Source organism: Branchiostoma lanceolatum, chromosome 9 (assembly GCF_035083965.1).
Source record: "Branchiostoma lanceolatum isolate klBraLanc5 chromosome 9, klBraLanc5.hap2, whole genome shotgun sequence".
NCBI classification, from domain to species: Eukaryota; Metazoa; Chordata; class Leptocardii; order Amphioxiformes; family Branchiostomatidae; genus Branchiostoma; species Branchiostoma lanceolatum.
Genome location: NC_089730.1, coordinates 13,599,745 through 13,626,866, shown reverse-complemented (window position 1 = coordinate 13,626,866; position 27,122 = coordinate 13,599,745). Strand labels below are relative to the sequence as shown.

At 39.5% G+C, this 27,122-nt stretch overlaps 1 protein-coding gene across 1 annotated transcript in view; it reads right to left on the bottom strand.

Annotated features, from left to right (window-relative positions):
* Nucleotides 1-27,122, bottom strand: part of LOC136442755 (uncharacterized) — a 63,799-nt gene that overhangs the window by 20,683 nt on the left and 15,994 nt on the right. Inside the window, exons 11-17 of the mRNA XM_066439699.1 lie at nt 23,200-23,337; nt 19,710-19,803; nt 18,932-19,065; nt 18,224-18,304; nt 17,161-17,281; nt 16,324-16,355; nt 12,775-12,927 (exon numbers count right to left, since the gene is read on the bottom strand). Of these exons, the coding sequence (XP_066295796.1) occupies nt 12,775-12,927; nt 16,324-16,355; nt 17,161-17,281; nt 18,224-18,304; nt 18,932-19,065; nt 19,710-19,803; nt 23,200-23,337 (753 nt within the window). The remainder of the gene's footprint in view (nt 1-12,774; nt 12,928-16,323; nt 16,356-17,160; nt 17,282-18,223; nt 18,305-18,931; nt 19,066-19,709; nt 19,804-23,199; nt 23,338-27,122) is intronic.

Below are 27,122 nucleotides of genomic sequence, written 5' to 3'. Positions count from 1 at the left end.
CAAATTTAGAAAATATAGTCAAAACTGCCCAAGAAGACCACTCAGGGGACAAAAAAAAATCTGGTCTATGTGGACAAGTGGTCACTATAGACAGAATTCTTACTGCTTGTGTCAATGGGGAAAATGATCTAGTAGACGGGCCGGGCAAAAAGTGGTCACATTGGCCAGATGGTACTGAAAAATATGTACACTAAATGATGTAGCTATCAAGGTGGTTACTTGTACATGTCTACTGTAATGCTGATCAGGAGTATCAACAAGAAAACAGGGCCTGAGGGAAAAGCATGACTGTGGTATAACAGTTTCTGGAAGTGAATGTTCTACAAAATTTAATTGATTTCCTCTTCAGAATGTCAGAGAACCAAGGAAATGAATTGATGTAGCCTTAAAGAAAAGAGGACAAGATAAAAGGTAAAGTTCTAACATCTCAATATCAGTCATCCAAAAAGGTATTCAGTAAGACAGCAACTCGCCACAGGGGCTTGCAACAGGTGAACGAAAATAGATATTACAGCCTAAAGACATGCAGACAGACAGGTCAGATTTCTTTCTAATACTGTAAATGCAGAAATGTTTGCGGTGGTTTTATATTCGCGGTTTTTGCAGTGACCTCTTTACCGCAAACTTAAACCCACCGTGAAAAGCTGTTCCATTGTGTGACTGTAGCGCTACTATTGTTTCCGAAACTACCGCAAACACTCCATTTTCTCCCTACCGCAAAATTAAATCCCCGCGAACATTTCAGCATTTACAGTAACACTTTTACCAATGATTGATAATTCTGACTTCAAGAATGTCACATGGAACTAAGCAATGGACTAATGGTGCTGCACCACCTTGTAACAACTGACAGGACAACCTTGTTGATTTTCAACTTTAGGTAATATTGCTAAATTCATTAAAATTTGCTTGCTTTCGGTCGTGTTGCACCCTCCCCAGAGCTACAGAACCACCTTGCTCAGTATTACTTTCCGTGGGGAGAAACTGTGCTCAGAGATGCTTGTTTTCAACAGCAACCCTGCATCCTATTGTTACCTAACACTTTTCTCACGAAAAGTAAGTCAAACATAGAATGATGCTTAATCCATGTCTGGGTTTAAATCCCTTTGAAATGATGAAGATAAATGCTTGAATCAACACACTTTTGACACTAAAGGTCCAAGATCTCGAACTAACAATAGACAGCATGGCGCACGTGGCAAGTCCATGTGCAGCGGCTTATCAACGCAGGCTGCTGAAAATTCCTCTGGGTCCCCGGAGCTAAAATCAATGCAGCATGAGAAGTATCAAGGGTCCTGGCTGTGACTGTTACAAGAACCTCTCTACTCACTCAAACGTCCCCAGACATCACACATGTAGAGAGAACCCTTCATGCATGCATACAGAGTGGTACATGTACCAGGCTGTTGTCAACTTACTGTATCATCATCTACTTCCAATGTGGAGAAGTTAGGAGGCTGAGAAGATTGTGTGTAGATTTGGGTACTCGACTCTAGATATACATTTGCACTTTTGGACAGAATTACAGGGAAAGAGAACAAATCTCCCCTGTACTTAATTGCTTTGTTTTCGAGTGGGCAGTGCAGGCGTTGGATTTGGTACTCGAGTCATGATGATTGAACATACTTTTGAACAGAATTACGGGAAAAGAGCAGAGATCTCTCCTGTACTTAACAGATCAGGACATGCTTCAGACTTGGGTACAAGTGTTTTGATACTTTTGCAAGAATTAACAGGGAAAAACCACAGATATCTCCTTTACTTAACATCTCTGTTCTTAACTTGGCAAAACAGGCTAAGGATTTGTGTATTCAAGCTTTGATACTTCTGTACTTTTGCAAGAAGTTACAGGTAAAGAGCATTGATTTCTCCTCTTACTACTTAATATGTAACCTTCTTATTATATAAGTGAGCGGAGATCGACCTCGGACCTCTTCTGTCATGTCTGTACATGTACATGTACATGCACTCCGTACACTGTACTTTGTTGCCCCTGAGCTGGGCTTGTAGTCTTGAAGCCTCTGCACTCATGCACAAGATAACAGGGAAAGATCAAAACCTCTATACCTGTGCTTTGTCTTTAATGAGCTGTGCAATTACGGTATACATGTATATATATATATATATAAATACAGCAGCAGTGCTTGTTTGGCATTTTGTGCCCGTATTTGTACATGTGCACCGTCTAAATTTGCAAGCAATACGCCGGAGGTCTAAAGTTAGCCTGGCAAACACAATAATGGCACTAGTGCACTGTGAGTTTATAATTGGCTTACTCTGATCTCCGTAGACTGTTGCTGTTTTTGCAATTAAAACAGGGCTGTCTCTAGGGCCCGTCCCTCTGCCGTGGGACGGAAATCTGCTTGTAAGGATGAAAAGAAATCTCACGCTGTCCGTGCTACAAATCTGAACTTCATGACATAAAATTGATGAAAATGTATTTTCAAACGCTAGAAATGACAGATTTAACAACGAAAATTAAGAACGTGAACATGGTCTTCCAAACAATGTGAGGGACAGAAAAAATTAAAGCAGAAGACAACCCTGAACCAAGGTACGGTCACAATCTCCTTCAGCAAGTCTTAGCGTGGGTGATTAATTAAGTAATGCGTTGTCAATTCCAATTTTAACAGGAACACAAGATTGATTCAGATATGACTTTTTCCTAAAATACTAGTAGCTTTATGGTTTGTCTTATTTTATTTTTTTCTTCAGTTCCATCGTTTGTTTTGCAAAAACAGTGCAGTTGAAAATCTGCCAACGTGGCAGAATTATTCATGACAAACAGCCCTCTCTAGATGTGCAGAGTGGGGAGTAGATGTACACGATTGTCAAGTAGACGTAGAATGCCTTTTAATAGAAGGTATTCTTCCGGCCTGGCGCTCTCAGAAGTATCCACTAAGTGCAGTGTGATCAAGAAAATGTGCAACGCGCAGCAGAAGTGGTCCCAAAATAACACGTCATCACAAAGCTCTCTCACAACATCAAGGGAAGTTCGGGCCACGCAACTGACATTCAAGATATTTTCTGCTATGCCGCACAAATGCATGAAGAACAAAAAGTACAAAAATGTATTCTCGTTCTCGTAGTGTCATCCTGTTTAGTTCCAGGCTCTATGTCTACCTTCACCTTGGTCACTCAGGCTATGTTAACTTATAGCAGCTAAAAAAAATACAATTGAAAAGGTCTTTTGATACTAACATACATTATGTAACTCTGACTTACTCAGTTTTTCTACTTACATTTGAATTGGATTCCATAATCCATTTTACGTAATGGTAAATCCTAGCCTCCTTGGCCGTACCAAAAACTTTCTTGGCGGCGAAACTCCCTCTGCTGGCGTTAGAGAACCTAAGCTCATGTTAAAAATCGCTAATCAGCACTCCCCAAATATATGATGGCGCTCTGAGAAGTCTGTGAATTAAGGAGGCTACAATCTCCCTTTTTGGTCCACTGGCTAGATTGGACCAACTGGGACCAAAAATGCAAGCAGACTTAAGCCTAGGTTACACATAGCCGAACATGGCCTCCCGACTCTCCCCCGACCATGGTTGGAGTGATTCGGGAGTGATTCGGCAGCTTGCTCGGTTGGCGTTCGGCCGAGTCGGCTGGTGTTCGGCTGCGCCAGCCGAATGTTTTGAAAATTTCAAAACATTCGGCTCTGGACGGAGGGTCTGAAATGGGTCGGCTGGTGTTCGGCGCGGTCGGCTAGTGCTCGGCTGGTATTCGGGATTGAGTAAGTAGTAAAATTAGAACCTTAACCACGCCAGAAACACTACTGACTTACTCCCAACTAGTTTCCAACCTACCCATAACTCACCCCAATGCCGTAGACAAAACTCTGCTAACTAATTCTCAACCAAGTGACTACTATCGGAACGTGGGCGAATCACCCCCGACCTTCACACGACCAAAAACAAAGAAGAACACTAAAAGCAGTATTAAAGCTAGCCATGATCCGAATTCGATCTCTCGGTGATGTTAACAACATAATAGAATGGATTATTTTGATTAAAACCGAAAATGACCCCTCTTTTGAAAGTCGCTGAATATGTCCATTTAAATTCGTGAGAGGGTCTGCAATCGGTCGGGGTTTAGTCAGGAGAGATTCGGCAGTCTGCGGCTAGAGGTCGGGATGGTTGGGAGTAAGCTAGAAAGCATTCGGGGCCCATTCGGGAGTAATTCGTGTACTGGTTAGGAGATGATCGGCGCATCTTCGGCGCATGTTCGGCGCCAAAGATAGGCGTGGCCCAAAAACTGGTCAGAATGCTCCCGAACTACCGCCGACCTGAGTCGGCTAGCGTTCGGGAGCCATGTTCGGCTATGTGTAACCTAGGCTTACATGCATGTACAGTATAATGTACATTGCTGACCAGCCTTTACAGAATCCTACAAAGTACATGTCTTTAAGACATACATGTATGCAGCATTACGTAGTTTGCTTGCACTGCAGACATTTCTGAGATAGTAAAGTAACAGATTTCTAAATCACAATGATGGTTCAGTTTGAAAGCATCTCTACCTCGATCTGTGTTGTTACATCTGATTGATTGTGGATAAAATGAAGTTAGCCTTTGAGAATTTGCAAGTAATAACAGATTAGGCCAGGAATAGATATTTTATGATTTCCACCTTCTGAAGGCTTCCATGATAGTAACATTGTAATAAGAATTAAATTTCCTCCCACAGAGAGACACATGATTCTGTATTGACGTTGCCTGGCTGTAACAAGGACAAACTTGGTATGCACAACATGACTGCATGCGGAAAACCCTTTAATGAGCCACTAGAACTTGTTACAGCCAACCTCGGGTACTTTCTGCCTTCAAGGACAACAGCATGAACAGAAATACTTATAAGGAGTTACAAGGACACTCATCTTTCAATTTCAATTATCAAAATGCTTAATTTGAAGGGTTTTAGACTAGACTCATCCCCTTGAGCTACAATTGGCGGGGATGCCTAGTTAGACTTGCCTTTGAGTGTAGCATCAAATGACAAATGCTGCCAATGCAAATGTGAACAAAATAACAGTTAATCACATGTATGCTTATATTTCCTGTAACTGTTAATGTTACAACTGGCACAAAATTTTACATATTACACAGACACAATATTTTGACCCCTGCAACTAGAATCATTGTACAGTACACTAGACTAATTCTCAGAACCAAGAAAGACTACAAAAACAGTATCTTAAGCCAACTCAACTCTTTCTCAGGTGACAATCCTTCAGCCTTTTGGTCCTTACTAAATGAATACAAGTCTAAAGATAAATCTAGCAACCATGAAATGATCACAGGAGAAAAGCTACATTCCCAGTGAGTTTAGTAACCTATATGGCGAGGATTCCACCAAAAGCAAGCCGAAACAACCAAATAATCTTGAACTACACGTAGAAAAACACAACCTTGACTTGAAAATTTTGATTGGACAGATGAGTTTTTCGAAAAAACAGTAACACTGATGATAAAAACAAAACAGGACCGAAGATAGACTGCACTCGCATGTGCAGGCATGTGTACACGTAAAAGCACATATTCAACGTACCTCTCCCTAACTCACAGCCTGTGTTGTTGCGCTGAACATCGATCCAGGCAAACACAAGGTCTGTGAACTTGTTACGTTTGAGCTTCAAGTCTACGAGTATCTATTTCTGGAACGAAAAATATCAACCACAGAGCCTAATGGGAGCCTGCAAGCCCTTTTTCCCATAAGAAGTAATCAGCCGTTTTAATTATACATAATTTGTAACAGAACTTCTCTTCATATAAACCGTAATCCATGTATGGCTTAATATGCCATAGAATTTGTCATAATTTGAAATACCGGTACAGTACCGCCCATGCAGATTCCTCCTAATGTTTCAACATAATCAAAATCAACCATTGGGGAACTAATTATGAGTAAAATTGTTACAGGTAAGTCTCTAAACACCCTTGACTGGATCAATGGAAGAAGCAATGTATTCAGGTAACGTATGGTCCGCTGGCTTCCACTGTAATGCAATCAATCCCAAGAAGCTACCAATGCACCATATTCAAACTTAAGGGACGTGTCATTCACTCAAGGCACATCTGGATCAATAGATGCTGTGTATCTAAAAAGCTCGAAGACCTAAAATGGCCCTCGCTGGCAGACAGAAGGCGAGAAGCACGTTTATCTACACTTTAAAAGATTTCCCAGGGTCTCATCAATATCCCACCTGAACAGTATCTTGTACCAGTTGCCCACAGACGCACCAGAGCTAGCCATAACCTTAAATACAAACTCACTCAAGCACGTACTGATTGTTTTTGACTTTCCTTTTTTCCACGAACGGTTAAGGAGTGGAATACCCTGCCGGGGCATATCGCACAAGCCCTGACAGTGGAGGCCTTTAAGGCCGGGCTTGCCGCCCTGCCGTAGCCCGTCAGGTCTGACCCCCCCTCAGTGATACCCGTTCAGGGGTCGTTAGAGGGTACTCGAAATGAAGATGAAGAAGCTGCCATGTATTCAGGTAACGTATGGACTGTCGCTTCCAATCACAGGGTAGAAAACAACTTTTTTTCCGGACATCCTGTGTTCAAAACTTCAAAGGATTTCACTGTAATGCAATTACTCCTGAGATGCCGGCAATGCGCCATATTCAAACTAAAAGTACATGTTATAGACTTATAAGGCAAATCTGGATGATAAGATTGTACACGGCCAATCTTAATTTGGTGTGAAGTGCAGTGAAGCACTCTCCACAATTTGATTGATTTTGAGGAGACAGCCCCTTAGAAGTCCGGTGTGACAGGAACTGTGGATGAAAACAGTTCTGTCGTGATAGCATCTGGGATGGACATAGATCACCAAGTAGCTGCATCAAACTATGGATGAAAAGTGGCTATTTTTTTATATAGTGGTGGCTTTTCTTAATAGTTCAGCACCAGGGACATGTGTATTTCTTTATGTGGATGTGTTACTAACATTTGTGCCTGTCTGTACGTGGATGGCATTCAGCACTAAGGACAGGCATGTTTGTCTGTGGATGGATGGTCAGGGACAGGTCTATACATGTACATGTATCTGTGTGTGAATGGTGTTCACCACCAGGGACTTGTGGGTTTGCCTGTGTGTGGATGGCATTCAATACCAGGGACAAGTATGTATCTGTGTGTGGATGGCATAAAGCACCATGGACAGGTCTGTTTGGCCAGTGTGTGGATGGTGTTCAGCACCATGGACAGGTCTGTTTGCATGTTGGTTTATGGTGTTCAGCACCATGGACAGGTCTGTTTGCATGTTGGTTTATGGTGTTCAGCACCATGGTCAGGTTTGTTTGCATGTTTGTGTATGGTGTTCAGCACCATGGACAGGTCTGTTTGGCCAGTGTGCGCACAGCGTTCAGCACCATGGACAGGTCTGTTTAAATGTTTGTGTATGGTGTTCAGCACCAGGGACAGACATGTTTGCCTGTGTGGATGGTGTTCAGCACCAGGGACAGGTTTCTTGCCTGACAGGTGTTAGGATGGTATTCAGCACCATCCACAAACAGGCAAAAAGAAGCAAGCAGAACTAATTTCCACTCTATCATAATATAACTCTTGTGTGATATCTTGAACTACACATAACATCCATACAATGTAAAAATTTATCTGTGACAAAATTTATCTGTGACAAAATTTAGCTTTTGACCAACTAGCCATTGGCTGCTAAGATAAGTTAAAATATCAGGAAAACTATTATGCCATTTTTAAACAAAAACTTAGTTATATTTTCATTATACATTTTTTCATTGTGAGAACCACTAGATCCTATTGGGCCTACCTAATACGCAACAATATAAGCAACCATTTGCAACTTTTAAAATGCCCTATTCACACAACAAAATAACAAGGTAACTTTCTTGGCTGTGGTAATAAATAGATTGCACAGGGGCCTTATGTAAACTAATGCACACATGCTACACAATTGGGCTAAAGAGGCCTTAAGGGAAGGGTGGTAGGACTTTAATAAACAAATATACCTTAATTGGCTACTCGAAAATAGAATTCCTTGCAGCTGAAAGAGCTTTTCTTAATTGGGACTGGGAAATCAGGAAGCACCTCCCACACACACAGCAGGCCCAAGGTCTTTTATGTTCTCAACTCTCATAACCCTGTGACATGTGGGGTGTAATCATATGTACATGTACTCATTATAATGTACATGTATGTATACAGGAGTATAAATATTAGTTTGTACATGAAGAAAATGAAAACAGTTTCTGATATTCTGTCACTGTATATATACATATATATGTACGTCATAAAGCTCTAATGCCAGGAAAACTTAGACAGTAAAACATGTAAAGTGAGAAATTGTAAATGCATTTAAGTTCTCGTGGTTTTTATTTCGTGCTAAGGGGAAAATGGAGTGTTCGCGGTGATTTTAAGTTCGCAGCAGCGCTATAGTCACATACTGCTACAGTATTGGAGAAAAATGTTGGCGGTGGTTTTACGTTCACTGTGAAACAGTCGCCGCGAAAACATAAAACCACCGTGAACATTTCTGCATTTACAGAAATGCCTGCTGCTTAGCATGGGTACTTGAAGTCTTGATAAGCATGTACATGTGAGTAGTTATAATCTTGCAGCAATTTAGCATCATTACTTTCACATTATAGCGATTGACATTGCAGCATCATTTGGTGAGTTTTAAGTACATAGCTATTACAGTACCATATGTGATAATCTAAAAACTAGAACTCATTCAACAACATGCAAACACGTAAGTGACTCCACATCATTGCTACATTTCACCATTGCACCTACATATACAATTTCTCAACAATACAAATGTGTTCTGTGCTTTCACATATTCAGGAAGTTCTGGTAACTGAAACCACAAGCTTATGAAAATCTAGGCGATAACAGGGCTGTCTCCAGCTTTGAATTTTTTCCGTCCCACTCATTATTTGGGAGCCGATGTTTTGACTTTTTGTTTTCAAGTCATTAAGTTCTGACTTTGGGATGGAAAGGGTGAATTTTTTCCCGTCCGAACAAGCAAATTTCCGTTCAGGGACGGAGGGATGGGTCCTGGAGACAGCCCTGGACAATAACCAATGTTGTCCAAATCTTACACACAAAATCAGCTGTTTAATGTTTTTCTTTTTGGTGTCCTCCTTATTTTTCCTGTGTTCTAATTGTCAATTGCACAACTGCCAAATAAGATTCTGAGAAAGCAAAAGCTATATGGGCAGTATTTAAAGAAGAAGAAGATGAGGAAAAAATTGCTATTACCATCTAGTAATTGGCACTGTACATTTAGTTCCAGCACACAGACTACCCATGGTAGCATGAGCAATGTGCGTGATTTATTATTCATGGCAAGTAGACTGTTGGGGATTGCTTAACACTTGTCCCAACAAAATGTTACATACGTCGTACCACTGACAACTTACCTTGTTTAAAAACAGCCCAGTTCTCAAGCTCCTTCTACCGTCTTCCCTTGCAGACTATTATATATGCTCCAGGAAACCCAGAGTTACGTATGTCTATTTATCCTCAAAGCATCAGCAAATTTACAGTTTACTTTTCTTCCGTCACCAGAGGTTTGTTTGAAGAGGCTTGACGCCAGCTTGCTAAATGGTAAGGCAAGCATTTTACGAGAGACAGCTGCGGAATATACAACCAAGCGCTAACGCCATGCTTGTTTACAATGGTGTCCTACGTACGTGTTGGGCATATTTTTAGGTTTGAAGAATGAGGAAGGGTCGAGAAAACTTCCTTCCAAGAAAAAAGGAGCTAGAACCCCGGCTGAGTTACATACATGTAATTGGACAGAAGGCAGGGTTTAGTTATGACATGTTGTCTGTACTTCTACGTTACTTCTTCTTGGTACTCCTTTGTTTCTTCAAGTCATAACATTACAATCTTGCTGTTCATTATCTTCAATGGTCATCTTAACGTCACATTTTTTCCCCTTAAAAGTTGGAGGAAGGGCAGCTTCTCTGAAGTAGGTCAAACTGCAATGTGTACTGTGTGTAACAGGTCAGAAGGGTGGACAAAACAGATGCTATAATTGTAAGCAAGTTGTCCTCCTATACAGAAAATCAAAATGGCACAACTCTTACATGTACATTCGTACATTGCAAGATGCTGGTTTTATCCTCAAGAATGTCTAAGACCTTTAGTGCAAAAAAATATCCCACCACACAAGCTGTTATTTTTTACTTAAACACAGACTGCTTATCATAATAAGCTTAGTTGTTAGTGACTCAAAATATAGATTTCACTCAAAATACAGATTTCACCCAGTGGCCAATGACCGCTTACACGACTTGTATAACATCTAGATTTGTATTCCGAGTGCATAGCAAGGCACAGGCTAACTAATGGAGGCAGAAAAAGCTCCTGGCAATTCTGCGTACCAGAGCCGTTATAATACTCCACAGGCCATCGGTGATCAAAAGAAGTCTTCGTTAGGAGTAATGTTGTGTCTGGGAATCAATGTGTCCATTCGATTCCTGAAGAATCTTGGTACAAAACAGCCAATCATCCAACATTAGCATCAAGTTGAACTAAACTGACCCTTTAAAGGATAAAGTGGTTGTTGGACCGTTAAATCCTTGGATTTCAAAGCAAAACAAGCCAATTATCGAAAAGTAGCCTTCGTGTGTTAACCTGTAACAGTTGGAGGAAAGAGGGGTTGTTACATTGTAACATCACCATCTTTCTACTTCAACATCAACATCCATGGAATATACATGTATCATTATAGTATCCAACAGTTGTATTTCATTATTGACACATGCATTTTAAAGAGGGGGCATTCCCGGTTTGGAAATGTGATTCTGGCATTAATTGAAAGAACAGGTTGTTGAAGGAAAGAATGGTTGTTAAACATCAGAGTCATTCAGATACACTGTAAGTACAGGAAAGGCATTGCATATACACACTACAAAGTCATGTGGAATTAATGTGTTAAAGGGACAACTTACAGTACAATGAGCAATTCAATGTGACACATACTTGGATTACCAAGTCTTGCTGGAATACATGCAGATAGCTTGGGGTAGAAAATAGTGCAAACACCAATACACTGTATAATAGAAAGTCAGTGGCAAGAAATTTTGACTACCAACCACTTGATAGTCTACTCAGAAGCTGCAATGTGTTGCTATATATATGGACTGTCTGCAGCACATGCACGAACACATCTTTGAAACATCCAGGAAATCAACAATGTTACACAGTCCACCAAACTGTGGCAGCTCTGGAACATAAGTTGTCATTCCCCCCCCCCCCCCCCCCCCCCCCAAAGCACCTCTCCATTTTGCAAATCTAACCAATCTTTTTCAGCTGTGTTTCTCTGGCGTAAAGCATCACAGAGTGAGAGGAAGAGATGCTGATTCCAAAAAGATGGGAACAAACTGGACAGAAGTTGGCACAATTTCAGAACCATGGCTGAGGGAGACTGGAGGATCATTTACAGCAGATGCTGTGTAAGGAGGGGCTGATAAATGCTGTGTAAGGTGGGGTCGTGTGGCGCAACGGCAGAGCGTTCGACTCAGAACCAAGAGGTCATACATGGAATATATCATTATAGTATCCAACAGATGTACATGTATTTCATTATTGACGCATGCATTTTAAAGAGGGGGCATTCCCGGTTTGGAAATGTGATTCTGGCATTAATTGAAAGAACAGGTTGTTAAGGAAAGAATGGTTGTTAAACATCAGAGTCATTCAGATACACTCTAATCTGGAAGAGATGCTGATTCCAAAAAGATGGGAACAAACTGGACAGAGGTTGGCACAATTTCAGAACCATGGCTGAGGGAGACTGGAGGATCATTTACTAACAGCAGATGCTGTGTAAGATGGGGCTGATAAATGCTGTGTAAGGTGGGGTCGTGTGGCGCAACGGCAGAGCGTTCGACTCAGAACCAAGAGGTCCTGAGTTCGAATCCTGTCATGTCACCGATCTTGTGCCCTTGGGAAAGGCACTTAAACCGACTTTCTTCACTCCACCCAGGTGTAAATGGGTACCGACTTTCGGTTGGGGAAGGTCATATTGAGGTCACCTGGTGGCGCCGAATGGCAGCCGCCCAGACCCTTGCGACAGTTCCACAAAATGCAAGTGTGGATTAGATATTATATTATGTTGTGTATTGTGTGAAACCTGTAAACCCTGCATCAATTCAGCGCTAGAAAGGCTGCCATTGCGGTTAACTTCTGACCAATAAAAACCATTATTATTATTATTATTAAGGACCTTCCTGCAACCTACTGTGGAGCTCACAGGAATCTCCATTGCAAGGACAAAATTAGAGTGTATGACAATATCATATTCAGATTTTTTAAGAACATGATACGAAACCTGGAGGTTCTGCAGCAAAAGTACCAAATATTGTAAATTTTAGTCTGTATAACGCAAACTCCAGCTGTCCGGAGGTTTCTCTCGCCTCCCCGCGGCGGTTACAGGACGGCGAGCCGACACGGGGCTTTATTGAATTCAGGCTAAGTAAATTTAAGTTTGCAGTGATTAAATTTCGCATTAGGAAGAAAATGGAGTGTTCGCAGTGGTTTTTAGTTCGCAGCTGAAACAAGGAGGTACATGTAGGTGGGCAGAAGACAGACCAAGCATTTTCGCAGTGTTTTAAGTTTGCGGTGATGAGGTTACGTGAAAACCACGAACATTAAACCACCGCAAAAATGTCAACAGTTACAGAAAAGCCAAGAGAGCAGATCGACAAAATAATGTAACAGAAAACATTTGCCATCTTCTGTACTATATCCACAGAAAGAAAACCTGTAGCCTTACCTGGCGATTCTCCTTGCCGGTCTCCTTCTGCTGTAGTGATAAGGAGCACTGCTCTATTCTCTGTACCCACAGACCACGCTCTTTCCTGGTGGCTGCTTGGAGAACCGTTTGGTTCCCTTGGAGACCGGCTCTCTTTGATCTCAAGGTGCTCATCTGTGAGAAAGATGAAATCAGTTGAAGGACATCAGGACTTAAAGGCAAAATCTTGTCTTCAAAGATACCTCGGTGGTTATACAATGTGCATAAATCTGTTTTGTTTTGTGTTGATTTGATAAATTTTTTGTTGCAGTCAATGTAAGTAATTACCTTAAATCTTCTGAATCATCTAATACAATATTACTACCAAATATTTTTTAAAAGAAGTCATCTAAGTTGCTAAATATGTTGAAATTACACACAATGAATTGACGTGGTTTGTGTTGATTAATTTCCCTTCCCAATACAGGAAGGAAAACTTGTGCACATTATCAAATTCTGTTGGTAAGTGAATTGTCTTATCTTTGGTGCTGCATACTTTTATGTTTAACTTTAAGCCATTTTCGTCAATTTCCAGTGTAAGGAGATGCTGTAACAATGATTCTTTAAAGGTGACAGAATTGTCTGTGTTGTACTAAAACACCCACCTTTTCTGCCTTTTACAGTTACATGTAGACTACACATGCAAACTTCATTGATCCTTGCTATGCTATTCCATTGACTGAAACAGCAGTCAGAACAGCCTACAATCATCCATCCTTCTAGAAACTTTACACTGATCTCTCTTTAATTGTCAGCCAATCAGATACTCCTAACATATATGTATGTCCAGCTATTGTTCCTACATATACTATACTCATCAATTAAGATGAAGCAATGCTATTGGCTGGTAACAAATACTTCCAGAAAGACAGTCACTGATACATAATATTACCGTAAAATTCCTATTTACGTAGACTACGCACCCCTCCTAACGTACGCACCCCCGATTTGGGAACAATTGCGGGCCTGACTCAGTGAGTTGAAACGTTCAGGAGAAAAACCCTCCTAACGTATGCACCCCCTCTCCAGCATTTCTGTGGATAGTTAAGAGGTTGACATGATCATCCTTCCGATGATGTTTACAGACTTTAAGGGTTACAGAGAAAGTGTTTCTGGGTAGAAAATGTCAAACAATCTAAATATATGTATTACTATTATTTATTCTTTATTACTGATTGATAGTGGTAGCATTCCACACTTCATTTGCATGAAGATGTACCATACTCTCATGCTGATATGCGATTTTTCCAAGGAAGAACCCCTCCTAACGTACGCACCCCGACTTTGGCATCGGCCTGGAGCACCAGCTTGCGACTTGAAAAGTTTAAAAAGTGCATGTGTAAATAGGGATTTTACGGTATATACTTGGCTGTTTAGTAGGGCATTTGCTTGCATACTGTGTAATACAAACTGTGGGCCTGGCATAGGGTGGGGGGGGCAAATTTATTTAGAAGGTCTGGGGTTAAAGACAGCAAATATGCTCTTTTGAAAATGCAAACGTCTGATGACATTTCACAGCCAACATGACGGCAGGATATGAGGGCTGGTGGGCGACCGTACCAACATTGGTGGGAGGGTATCGTCACATCTCATTCCTGTGTTATGCCACAATGTCAATAGGCACAAATAGTCATGTAACATTTATTTAGCACCTTAAACTGGGAACATCACTTTCTATGTATAAGGAGAAATTCAAGCTCTACAACTGGATAAAAATTCGGAGATTTATTTCCGGACGTTTCACTTTCTATGTGTCAAGGACACTATGTTAGACAAACTAATGTCACATTTCAAGTTAATTGAGGTTTACATGATTGTGCACAATTTTCAATTAATGATTTTACTTCTTTAATAATTTATCTAATTCAGAGAAAAAGGAAAAAGGAGATCAAATTTGATTGTCAAACTATACAAAATGCAGGATGCAAAACAGAAGACTACATGATGTAGTTACTGTATAGTTATAACTCCATCAAAGTATCATTTGGAACTTTTGGGATTTGATTCATTATGATAAGTCATATAGAATCATGTCTAATCTAAGTCTGAAGACAACATTATCTACATTGGACAAGTTGTAGTTCATACCTCTTGAATCAGATCAATAATTCATATTAAAAAAAACCAATCTAGGTAAGATCAGCCCATGCTTAAAGCCACCTGCATTCAAATCTCTTCTCAAACAGATTTATGAAAAGAGTGAAAGAATAATAAGTAACCCTCAGCTACATTAACTACATGTATGTAGTTTATATTGATGTCTTTGAAACAAAACATGTTCTACCAATAATTTTTTTCAGGTAGCATAGAATCAGTATAATGAGCATTCTTTAATTCAAAAAATATTATATAAGGTAGTACATGTATATCATAATTGCCGCCGTGACAGTGAGTATCAAGCACCCCTAGAAAATTTTTATTACCCCAAACTTGCAAAGGGCTGCCATTAAAACATGATTCCAACCAAACATGCATACAAGAACCCACAATGTCAACTGAACAACAACTTTCATCTATCCCTTCCAAGAAAAGGGAAGACATCAACAAGGGGATTCTCCTCCTCAGATGGGAATTCCAAATGGGACATGACGACCGCCCTCCAATTACTTTTGTTGCAACTTGAGAGGGCAGGATGTTCTAGGGGTCATCTTACCCAGACAACAAAGCTGGGATGGGACATACAAATGTGCAATGGTGGTCGTCTTGGGAGGAACGAGATAATTGAACTTAGATGCTCAAGGTAGATAATAAAAGAAGAAAGAAAAGGTTCTTCCGGGCTTCCTTGCTGTTCAGGAAATGGTGGTCGTGAAAAGGGCAAAAATAACTACAGCGGAAATGTGTCCCCTGTCAAGCTGACCTCGCAAGTTTGTGACTTATCATCCAGAGTTGTCCTTGCTAAGGGAGTCATTTAGCTATAGACTGCCAAATGGAAGATATTTTCTCTAAGTTTTAGAGATGCTCTCCTTAAGTGGAACATTAGTGAAAGCGTACACCTACGTAAGTGGTGTACACCTACGTGTGTCATGCTGACCTACAGTGTGCTGTCAACAACCAATAACTTATAAACTGTGACAGTCATTCAAACCCACAGAAAAGTTAGTGCATGGCAGCTATCGTGATGCTAAAGCTGCAACTTAGGTAACTACAAAACTGCACTTTGCAGAAGATTCTTTAGTTTAAGTCTTGCAGTTTCCACATTTTCAAATGTTCACTAAAGAAAGTGTTGTATGGTTCACTTCGTGCAGCAGTTCAAACAACATTAAATTTTCACGCAACAGTTACTGTATTTTTTTCCCCCCATCTTTTTCCATGTTAATACCTGTCCACCAAATGTATGATTTGTGTGCGTGTGCATGCATGTGTGTGTATCACTATCTTTGTCTACCTTTCCTGGCCTACCCTGACAGTTCCTAAGAAGTGATGCTTTCTCAGATGACACAATTACACGTCATTCACACACTGTTGCAAAATTCTACAGAGTTTCTCCTACGTAACTTCGGCAATATAAGAAGATGTTATCAGTTTTCTTACCTTTGACAAGTGAGTGACATGGAACTCTAACTCTGAAAATAGAGTGACAGAAGTCGTTAGAGGTTCCTGGAAGGAGCAAGACTTTCACATGTGCCTTTCAGGTCAATATTTACACTTTCCACCAGATTAGCATGGACATTAGCATTCACAAGAGACCTCTAGCAGCAGAAAAAATACTGCAATATGCATGAATAGATCATTGCTGCATGTCATACAAAATGTTACATATTAAATGATTAATTCAAAGTTTGGCTGAAAAGGTACAAAGAAATTGGGCATGTCATTGTCAGGAGCAGTCGTCTTATAATCACCAAGTGCAATCATGACTTGCAACATCAAAAATACATTTTGTCAGGCTGATCATTGTACAGATTGTTCATAAATCAAAACATGTTGTTCAGCATGTTCATGAATCAAAACAAGATGCCTTTTTGATTTTTACAACTTGCCCTTTGTACAAGTATATTTAACACTTTTTAAAAGGTTACTTCTGCCTCAAACAATACCAAAAAATAAGAACAACTACTAAGGCCGACATCTGCTCCAATCTGAGAGCAAATACAGCATATTTCACTCCATACCTATGCCTTAATGGACCGCATGTCCACGCGTGTTACTGCAACATGACCTCAGGTAACCCATGGAACACGTGTTCGATGACAAACAGCAAATGGAATAGGCCGAACCTTAGATCGAACGTGGAAAGGCGATGGCACTTTTCCTGCCAAATTGCAGGTTGTTTGCCCCAAAAATGACGGAGTTGAATCCATTTGACTGAAATGACTCAAATTACCCTTACCTATGGTATGGGGAGTGAAATATAACAAGGAGGCATACCATTGTCCGCAGTGTTGACCAGGACAAACTCCATAGGGATGGGCTCCCTGATCACACAGATCTTTCCTTCCTCCTTCAGGTTGGTGAAGACCAGGAGGTCATTGAACAGCATGGTCCATACCTACAGCACAAAATGCAGCATGAGTGATGATGATAATAATAATAATAATAACTTTATTGCAGAACAATTGTACAAGGTACAAATGTACAATACAAGTATGGCATCTACTGGTACATAACAGTACTACAGTTCTATTGGACTAATCTATCTATCTAATATAAGATCATGGTATAGTAGTATGGGATGACAATGGGATTTTACAATCATTGGAGGAGTTTCTAAAGTCTAGACATTCTTTAATCTATTTTCCTATGTATACTATGCAGGGGTTGTCACATGTCATTATGTACTTAAATTTTGCTATTCAAGTCCATTGAGATAAATCCTGGTAAATAAGATGATAGCATCGTGTATAGCAAATTACAAATATACGTATATCAAAATATTATGGGACATACAATCAAAAAGCGATATTTGTCTTAAACTAGCTGATATAAAATGTACATGTCTCTTGGATCAAGTTTTATCTGAATGTAAAGTTTTAAATCTTCTACCGGTTACATGAAAGCACTTTGCACAGGACATTGCAACATCTACTTAAAGTACATGTAATTCCACCAGGGTACATAATTCCTCCACCCTGACAAGATACATGTACAATGTATGTCCAAAAAGATCTCCAAACCAACGTCCCCCAAGTATAATCCTATATATCTTAACTGTGCATACCTGGGGGGCGCTGAACTTACTACAGAGATCTCTTAAATCCACTGTTTTTCAAAGTGGCGGATTTATATAACCCAGCGGATTAATGTTAATGGAGGTTTTATACAGGCTCAACTTGCATGTATATATTGGGAAAATTTCCCTTGCTCTGCCCTTTTGGAGAAGTACAAATCAATGAACAGTAGACCACAGCTTGGTGTAGACCCCCTTAGTTTCAATACAACAGTAATCCTGGCTTTACGAATGAAGAAAAATGAATGTCAAGAGCATCCGAACCTTTGTTGTCTTCTTCTTCTCCACCAGACTCAGCTCTCCAGAGTGAACCAGAGTTCTCTTTGGCACGTTCACAACAAAGTGCTGCAGTTACATGGTGGAGACAAAGGTGTATACTTAGCTGATATTAGATAAAAAAGGGTCGACAGAGTTTAAGACATTTATATATCAAATGTCACTTCTACTTCGAGGATTACTATTGGCTATATACATTCTCCAAATATATCTGTAGACTGCTTGTACTCAAGAAGTTCCAAAGTATGGGACTGGTGTGAGAGTTGACCACTTAAAAATCACACATTCAATTCAAATCGTTCACTAAATTCTAAAACCTTACAAGTTATGCAGTCTACACTCAAAAGGTACAATACTGTAAATGCATTTAAAGTTTGTGATGATTTGATTTGCGGTTTTCGTGGTAACCTCTCCACCGCAAACCAAAAGCCACTGTGAAAATGCTTATTTTGTCCTCTGCCTGACTATACTACCACATTATTTCAACTGCGAACTACAAGCCACCATGAACACTCCAATTTTCCCCTAGCGTGAAAATAAATCACTGCAAAATTAATAGCATTTACACAATGTACAGTATATGACAAATTGACCTTGCACGTACGATGTACACCAACTTGGAATTCAAGTACAGAAATAAATAGTATTTACATGTACCTTAATTTTTACAATGTCATGTTTATCACATAAACAAACCTTAACTCCCTTGGCAAATGTGATGCTCTTCTGTATCTTGTGCAGGTTTGCACCAGGGACCATGCTGGGTCCATCGTGAGCAGTGGAAGATCGCATCGCGGATTCCTGGGCTGACTTGATAGCCTGTTTCAGGGCTGGGAGATTGTGGGATGGAATATACATACAATCATTATGTATTCTTTAATGTATTCTCGTCTGGAGGGAGAGAGCAGCCTTAGTCCGGGCAAGCCGCCCGACATGATGATGATGATTCTTTAATAAATAGTGCACCTTCATCCGATTTGAACAAATGTCATTCATAAGTAGCCTCATCCTCACTAGATTACTTTAAACAACATTTACAGCTAGATTTTCAAAGGCTAGGTGTGACAGATCATTCAGTGCAATATGACCAGCTGCTGCCACCACACGTGCCTGCAAAGCTGATGTGTTCTCCCCTAAGTGCAGTTACACCTGAGCTCTGTCAGACACAGTAATATCCACATCATAATATACCAAATGTAAATATAAGAGACAACATAATCATCATTATTTTGCAATTAGAAAAAAGAAACTTAGTACTAGTAAAAAAAAAAGATCAATGACATGATACTACAAGCTAATAAATTTCTCAATGTGAAATTACACACACAGGAATTTCCCTTCCTAAGATCTATGGGTGCAAACCATGCTGTGTTTGTGTAGTATGTTTCTCTTTACGAGTAACATATTATAATAACTGTTACATGTTTATGTTGGTAAAACATTCAGTTGTGATATGATGTGTTTCTTCACCCACCTCTAATGACTGTCTGTAGGTCCAGGAAGTCTTGATGTTGGGTTGATGTGCACCGGAGTATGGTGTCCAGTAAGCCTGCCACCTGGCTCAGATGCTGTGTGGGGGGAGAGAAATAATCTTCACAAAAACACCCTCAATCAATAAAGGCTGTGGCAGGATGCTGTGGTAATGACTGGCAACCGAGGGCAAACAAACCACAATATCTATGGTGCTATGGAAACAGCAAAGAACTTTGCTGCTAAGCTTTAGGTGACATTTGGTACAAAAAGGGGACCTACATTGTAAGCACATACTACCAACATGACGTTGTATGTGAACCTTAATTAAACACTAAAGGTTGGTAGATTGCCAACATCTATTCACACACATGTAAACTCACTAGAATAAAGCATACATGTACATGTATGTCAAGTGAAAAGAGCTTATCAGAAGAACCTTCAGAGTGAAATATGAAGCCATTCAGTTTGTTTTCATGCTGTCCTTTTTGCAGAATTACGATGTATTACATGTACTATCCAATTGAAAGGAAGTATTAGAACTACGGAAATTAATTGCCCTTAACATGGGTTGAGTGCAGATGGTGGCATTATTCAGCATGAGAATGTTTGAATCCTTCTGACAGATTGTCAGTCTTATCTGGAAGATGGAAGTCCTGAGAGAGTACTTGTGCTAAAAGCTGATCAAATTCAGATCTTAGGTTGGATGTACGAGTTGTGAGGACCAATCACAGGTAGTTCTGACAAGGGTTGGAAATGTCAGGCTCCTTAAGTCAGACGTTTCCAAGGACAAGGGGTCTTTGGCATCAGGTTTTAAATTCTCGTAAATTTTATTTAGAAGACAGAAAAACAATATTCATACGTGATGAACCAAAACAAATACAAAGCCATTGCATTCTTTTTTCATGTATCACATTAGTCAATGTAGAAGTCTTCGTCTTTACAACATGGCGATTTATTCTGCTCATGTCCACCAATGTGTTAGGGGGGATTGTCACATTTTGTAGATCCTCGATATCGACCGTTTCCTGCTGGAGAGACTTTAAAGTAAATCAAATGGTCGGCAGTAAATTCAGCATTGGAAAAGAGGCTAGCTTTACAGCTTTGTAGATCTTAAACCTCCTAATCAGATGTCCCAGACTGCCAATAAACAGCACGAAAAAACAAAAAATTGAGTCTAGTTTCCCCCTCAAAGCCTGAATCTACAAACAAGTTACTAGAATTTCCTTGTAAATATCTCAGAACATAAAATCTATGAGCTGAACACAAACAGACTATACAATAAGAATGCATAAACATGTTGTACAATGTACATTGTGTACATGCATGCAACAAGGCATTGGATGCACATGTAAGCTTACCCCAAGGCAACTGTATTTCCCTGGGTTTTCATGATTGTCTTGATTTTTCTAGTGTTTTGAACTTGTCGCTGGAGACCTTGTTGTATCAAGACAACTTTTTTCATATATCAAAATATAAATTTTATAATGACAGACTTAGGCCTGTCCATGGTGCTGAACACTCTGGATGCAACAAATAGACTGTAATTCTTGATTTGTTAACTGTAACTTAATTTGAGCTAATTTAACGGCCACTAGTCAACTGCTAAAATTTCATTATCACACTAATATTTGAGACAGTAATGTTCGTTCCCACCGTTAAAATTAAATGCAGTGATTTACAGTATATCTACCCTGATGCAATGTAAACTGCTAATGTCAGATAAATTTTGTTCCGCAAAGTTAGGAAGAAGGTGAGTAGAAAAAAATGACATTCCTGTATGTCACAAACGTAAATGAGTCTTTGCTGGTAACAGTAAGCAATGTTACAGGTTTGCAAATCTATTGCCATATTCCATAAATGTCTTCATTCGCAGCATAAAAGGTGATTTAACACAAGATGAACTCAACTTGCTATTAAATTCCTCAAAAACATATTGCCGGTAAGAGAGATAAAATCTCTTCTGGAATATGGTGTTCACAATATTGTTGAATGTTATGTCAATAATAAGGATATACCAGAGAAGCCATTCTGTAATGCCTATGTTTGCATAGATGTCTATCACTACAGCATATCAGAGAGAAATCTCATGTACTAAATCATGAATTATTGGACCTGGCATTCAGAATGAACCATTATGCAATCTCAGTGATACTTTTAGTAAACGTTGAATACTTTAGAAGGCAGCAGGGTTAAACTTTGTAATATTACATTTTGCTGACATTGTACTTTATTTAAAGTTCTGCACCCAAAATTCTCTATGTGCACCTAAATTTTTCTTTGAGCCCTATACTAGGAAGCAGGCATGTCTATCAGTATCAGTGATTACATCATTATCATTAAGCACATACGTACATGTACTAAACCTGAACCAGCTTGCACAAGAAGATTTGAGAATGTTAAGCTACTGGTCTTCAATTTCAGTGATCACTTGCTACCTTTTGATTATCATTATCATTACAATCATGCAAAACATGCTAATTTGTAAATATTAGCTGACGTATCCTGACCAGTAACAGCTTGTACATGAGGTGTGAATTTCAATATTGAGCTAACCAAGGCCTTCAATTTCAGCGATCATTTCATATCTTTCTTTGATAATCATTATCATCACAATCATACAGAAGTACCAGTATACATGCATGTTTGTTGATGATCATGCCATGAGCATACATATTGTATGTCCTGTACTGTATTGTACAAGGACATGTGAAATTCCATGTTGAGCTCATCAAGGTTTCAGTTTCAGTGATCACTTTGCTAAATGTTGATTATTGTTATCACAACAGACAAAAGATAGCCATGCTGTTAATGTGAATACATTTGCTGATAATCACAGAGAAGCTCGCATGCATGCATATCAACACAAATACTTAAGATAAGATGCAAATGTACATGTACTACCTATACAGCCAGTACAAAAAGGTTCAAAATTCAATGTTTACCAAATCAGTGGTTTTCAATTTCAGTGATGATTTGCAAACGTTGATAACCACTAGTATCTAATCTTGACATATAAAACATGGACCTGCTGCTGTTGCCAATACCAGTGTGCATGCATGTATGCTAGTGCTCACCCAATAAATAGTGGCTTATTCAAGGAGAGGCACACTGTGAAATTCATTGTTGAGCTCATCAAGGTGATCATTCCAAAATGCTGATTATCAATATCATGATCACACAAAAGATAACCAATTTTGCGTTAATAACTGACAATAATAACAGAAATGCATGTATTTCATATGCCTCCAACTACCAGAGTCATACAATGTACTAACCTGTCTTGTACAGAAGGGTATGAAATTCAATGTTGAGCCTGTTAAGGTTTTCAATTCCGTTGATCACAAATTTTACTAAATGCTGATGATTATAATCATGGCATACAAAGCATGGCCATGCTGTTATGAATAGTAATTCGATTGGTGATAATAACAGAGATGCCTGCATGTATGCATATGAATATGAACACCATTCACAGATGCACATGTACTGACCTGAGCTGGCTTGTACAGGAAGGTGTGTGTATTGAGGTAGGTCTGGCTCCAGGGGGACAGCTTCTTGATGGTGAGGTTCTTCACCACATGACGAACACCCTCCTGGTACCCCAGGAATGTAGCACACAGCTCCGCCAGCTAAGCAGGGAGGTGGGAGAAATACACGGTACACGTCAGTGGTGGGGCGGGCTGGGGCAAGTCAGCGCTGTGGTTAGGGTATCTAACCTCCAAGCAGATGAAGGGTCAGGCTCAGTGCTTCACATAGTGATCGCATTGATGTCATGGTGACACAGTGGTAAGCAAAATGCAGGTGGCAGGCAAAAGACTTATTTATATGGTAAGTAGTAATCTAATCTGCTAATCTGTATAACAATTAGCAATCTAATTTGCTAACACCTTTTGCCTACCAATCATTGAATACCCCAGATATAAACAAATACTGCAATCACTTAGACTTATGATTTTGAGGCTTTTTATATGTCTTCCAAGACAAGACTTTGGTCCATGTTTTTCTAGGGAGTGAAGAAAAAACAAACTTGGAAGACAAACAAAATGGCTCAAAAACATGACTTAACGTGTAAAACACTGATTTTGTATCTTACTAGTATACCTGCATGAAGATGGATGGAATTATTTAGTGGTTTAGGGTAGTCAGAAAAATATTGATATTGTACGATTTTTAGTCTGGTACAATGTCAGTGGCAGGGTGGTCTGTAACTTAGCGTAATATTGTCATCTCTTCAGAAAATGCAGTCACTGTACACTACATATAGAATACAACACGGTGTATTCCGTATCGCCCAAGGTACCGACCTGACCGGGGGAGGGCCGGGACCAAGCGTGATGCGGATTCAGATGTTGTATTTTATTCATGTGATGCCCACCCGAAAAAACATGCATTTTAATGCAAAATGCGCCATAAGTTGAGAGAGTTTTGTGTCCTCGAACAAAAAATTGTAAGAACATTGATTCCAACGTCCGAATACGGTATTTGAATTTTTGACAGCGCCGCAAACGGCGCACTCGAAATGCATCCTTAATATTCTATGGAAGCCCAATGTGATAAAAGTAGAAGCCCATGTGATAACCCAAGTTATCATCCGGTCCGGAACACCCGATTCGAACATTTTTGCGGCCCAGGTATAACATAAATGCCAATTATTATGTGTCTGGAAATGTCAGCCGCAACAATAGACCTTTGATATTTAAGTTCCGCTTCCCAATTATTGAAACTCCAGAAGGGACAAGGCTACTCTGTATTCTTAGTTTATTTTCATTGCTGAAGGACTCTAGATCTTAAACTCGATGACATTACTGAAGAAGTCGTGATCCCATGGTTGAACATCATCATCAACTCGACTGTTTGCTTACGGAGCAAAATGGAAAGTTTAACATAGAAAAACTGCATGGTAAAAGAATGGCAGTGACCTTTAAATTTTTGTAACCATGTTGTACTGAGTCTGTGAACATAAACAAGGGTTCAAACAAAGTTACAAACAAACAAATAAACTTCCTCTACTAGTCTAGAGATTTTTCAATAGCTAAGTACAATGTGGCTGCAACATGGCTTGCATTTTTCAGTCAAAGAGTTAATGCAGTTCTTTAAAATGCAAAGGTCAAAGGAGGCAAAAGTATAAATGTCTGGCTCAATGACTTATTCTTTAGTTTATAAACACTGTACAGTCAAAACTGCCTAAGAACAGAGAAATCTGGTCTACATATGTATGTAGAGAGAGATTATATGGCCTGTGTGCAGAGGTGGTCACTTTAGACAGGATTCTTAGTGCTTGTATCAATGGGGAAAAATATCTAACTGTCTTAAAGGGACTACCAAAAGGTAGTCAGGTGGTCCTTATGATTGTAGAGGTCACCTGAATACAGACTTTTGGATCATTACTAGACAAGTGAATGTAGAAGATTAGAAGACATCTCCATCCCAATTGATAACCTCCCACACACTTGGTGGAGCAATCCCCTTTGATGTCAGGCTTGATAGACATCACACAGTTTGGGTATGGAGGGTAACTGACCCACAAGAACAATCATTATCAGGGCACGAAATTCTGGGTGCATGTGCACCTGTGTGCACCCAAATTTGGAGCTGTGCACCTAACTTTTGACTGTGGGTGCACCAGTGCACCTAGATGTTTTTGTACTCTATAGGGTAAAGGTACTCTTGTGCGCTAGTATTCAGCATATTCTTGACATATAAGTATCAGAAAAAAGCAATATGTACTAAATTTGAAGTTAGCTAAGTAGAATTACAAATTGAAGTTCTTAAGAGAGGCAGTAGCTTTAAACTTTGTAATTATGTTTTAATGACATTCAACTTTATTTTATGTGGTGCACGAATATTCTTTCTGTGCACCTAATTTTTTTGGTTGGGTGCACCAGTGCACCTATTCCCAAAAATGAATTTCGAGCCCTGGTTATGGAATATTGATTCAGGTGATCTTTTGATAACATGATATACGGTTAAGTTGTGAGAACAGATGAATTGAGACCTCTGCGTATCACAAACATCACATTTCTGTCAACATTTGAACACGTTTGAACAAATTGCATTTTGAGCTTACCATGTACATGCACCGCATCATTCAAAATGCATTGAATACAATCATATCTAGCATGTTTAAATTAAACGGGTTTGAATGTCGGCGAAAATTATGTACGCCCAGACAAGCGAGCAGTTATTGATTTGTGGTTCGTAGAAACCTGACCTTATATATTGACTTCAGATACACCTTATAGCCTGGAATATCTTGCCCAGAATATTTAAATTTATATTCTTAATTCCAATAAATCACAGCAAAACTATGGGAAAAAAAGGACTCACAGACAATACCAGGATACTGTTCACACTTTTTCATGTAAAAACTTTGTAACAAACTTTGTCAGGAAACATACATAGCAGTAAAACACACAGAAATGTCACATGCTCCAATTTCATTCCCCAAAACCCTGAAGCGTAAGTTGTACTTTTCCACGTGGGTTCATCTACGTAAGTGCAAATTTCATACTCTTTAGACTAGAGTCTATTGCCTTTTGCCAATAACACAATCTGATGCAGACGGAATTACATGTACGTCCCTCCCTGGGTGGATAGAAAGCAAGATTTGCAGATATAGGTCAACTCACAGTTGGTGTTGGCTTTCTCACACAATCATGTCTCTTTTCTGCCTACACTGTGATGACAACAGCCCACGCTGATGTCTCCTGAAGTCATCATGCACCACAATTACTGCATATCAAACGTACCATCCATCATGAGCACTCAACGAAAACTACAAAGCTTTTGGTTAGGAAACTAACCCGTGTGGCCTGACCACCCACACATTGTAGTCTGGGGCTATCAGAAGTTGTGGATGATCATTATACATGTATGTGAAGCGCTTAGATCTACCACCACCACCAGTGATACATGAAAATAATGAATTCGGTATTTTAAAAATGATTGTATTAAGTGTCAAATGTTAGACCAGACGACAATTTGGGAAATGTTAGCTAATTGTTGTATACGTGTAAGTGCTCAACAGTGGTCCCCCTTCTACGTTAAAAAAATCAGATACTATAAAATACATTATGTACATGTAGACAATCTATCATAAAAGTTGGTTTCTGATTATACAATCAGATTTTAGACATTAGTGAAAGGTACAAACAGATGGGAAGCTGAGTAGGATGAAGGTTACCAATTTTTCACACCTAGAACAGTTTTGCAGCTTAGTCAAAATACAAATTAAATGTACAAAAGTCATAGTCACTTTAACTTCTGAAAGACAATTGAAAGCAAACAGGGAAAATCTAATTAACTGTACATTAGTTCGTCTGGTTAACAAATGGGCAAGAAGAAGTCTGTAAAAATACTAAAATCAAGATCTTCATGTATTGAGTCAACTTACATGTACTAGTAGGTCTCCTAA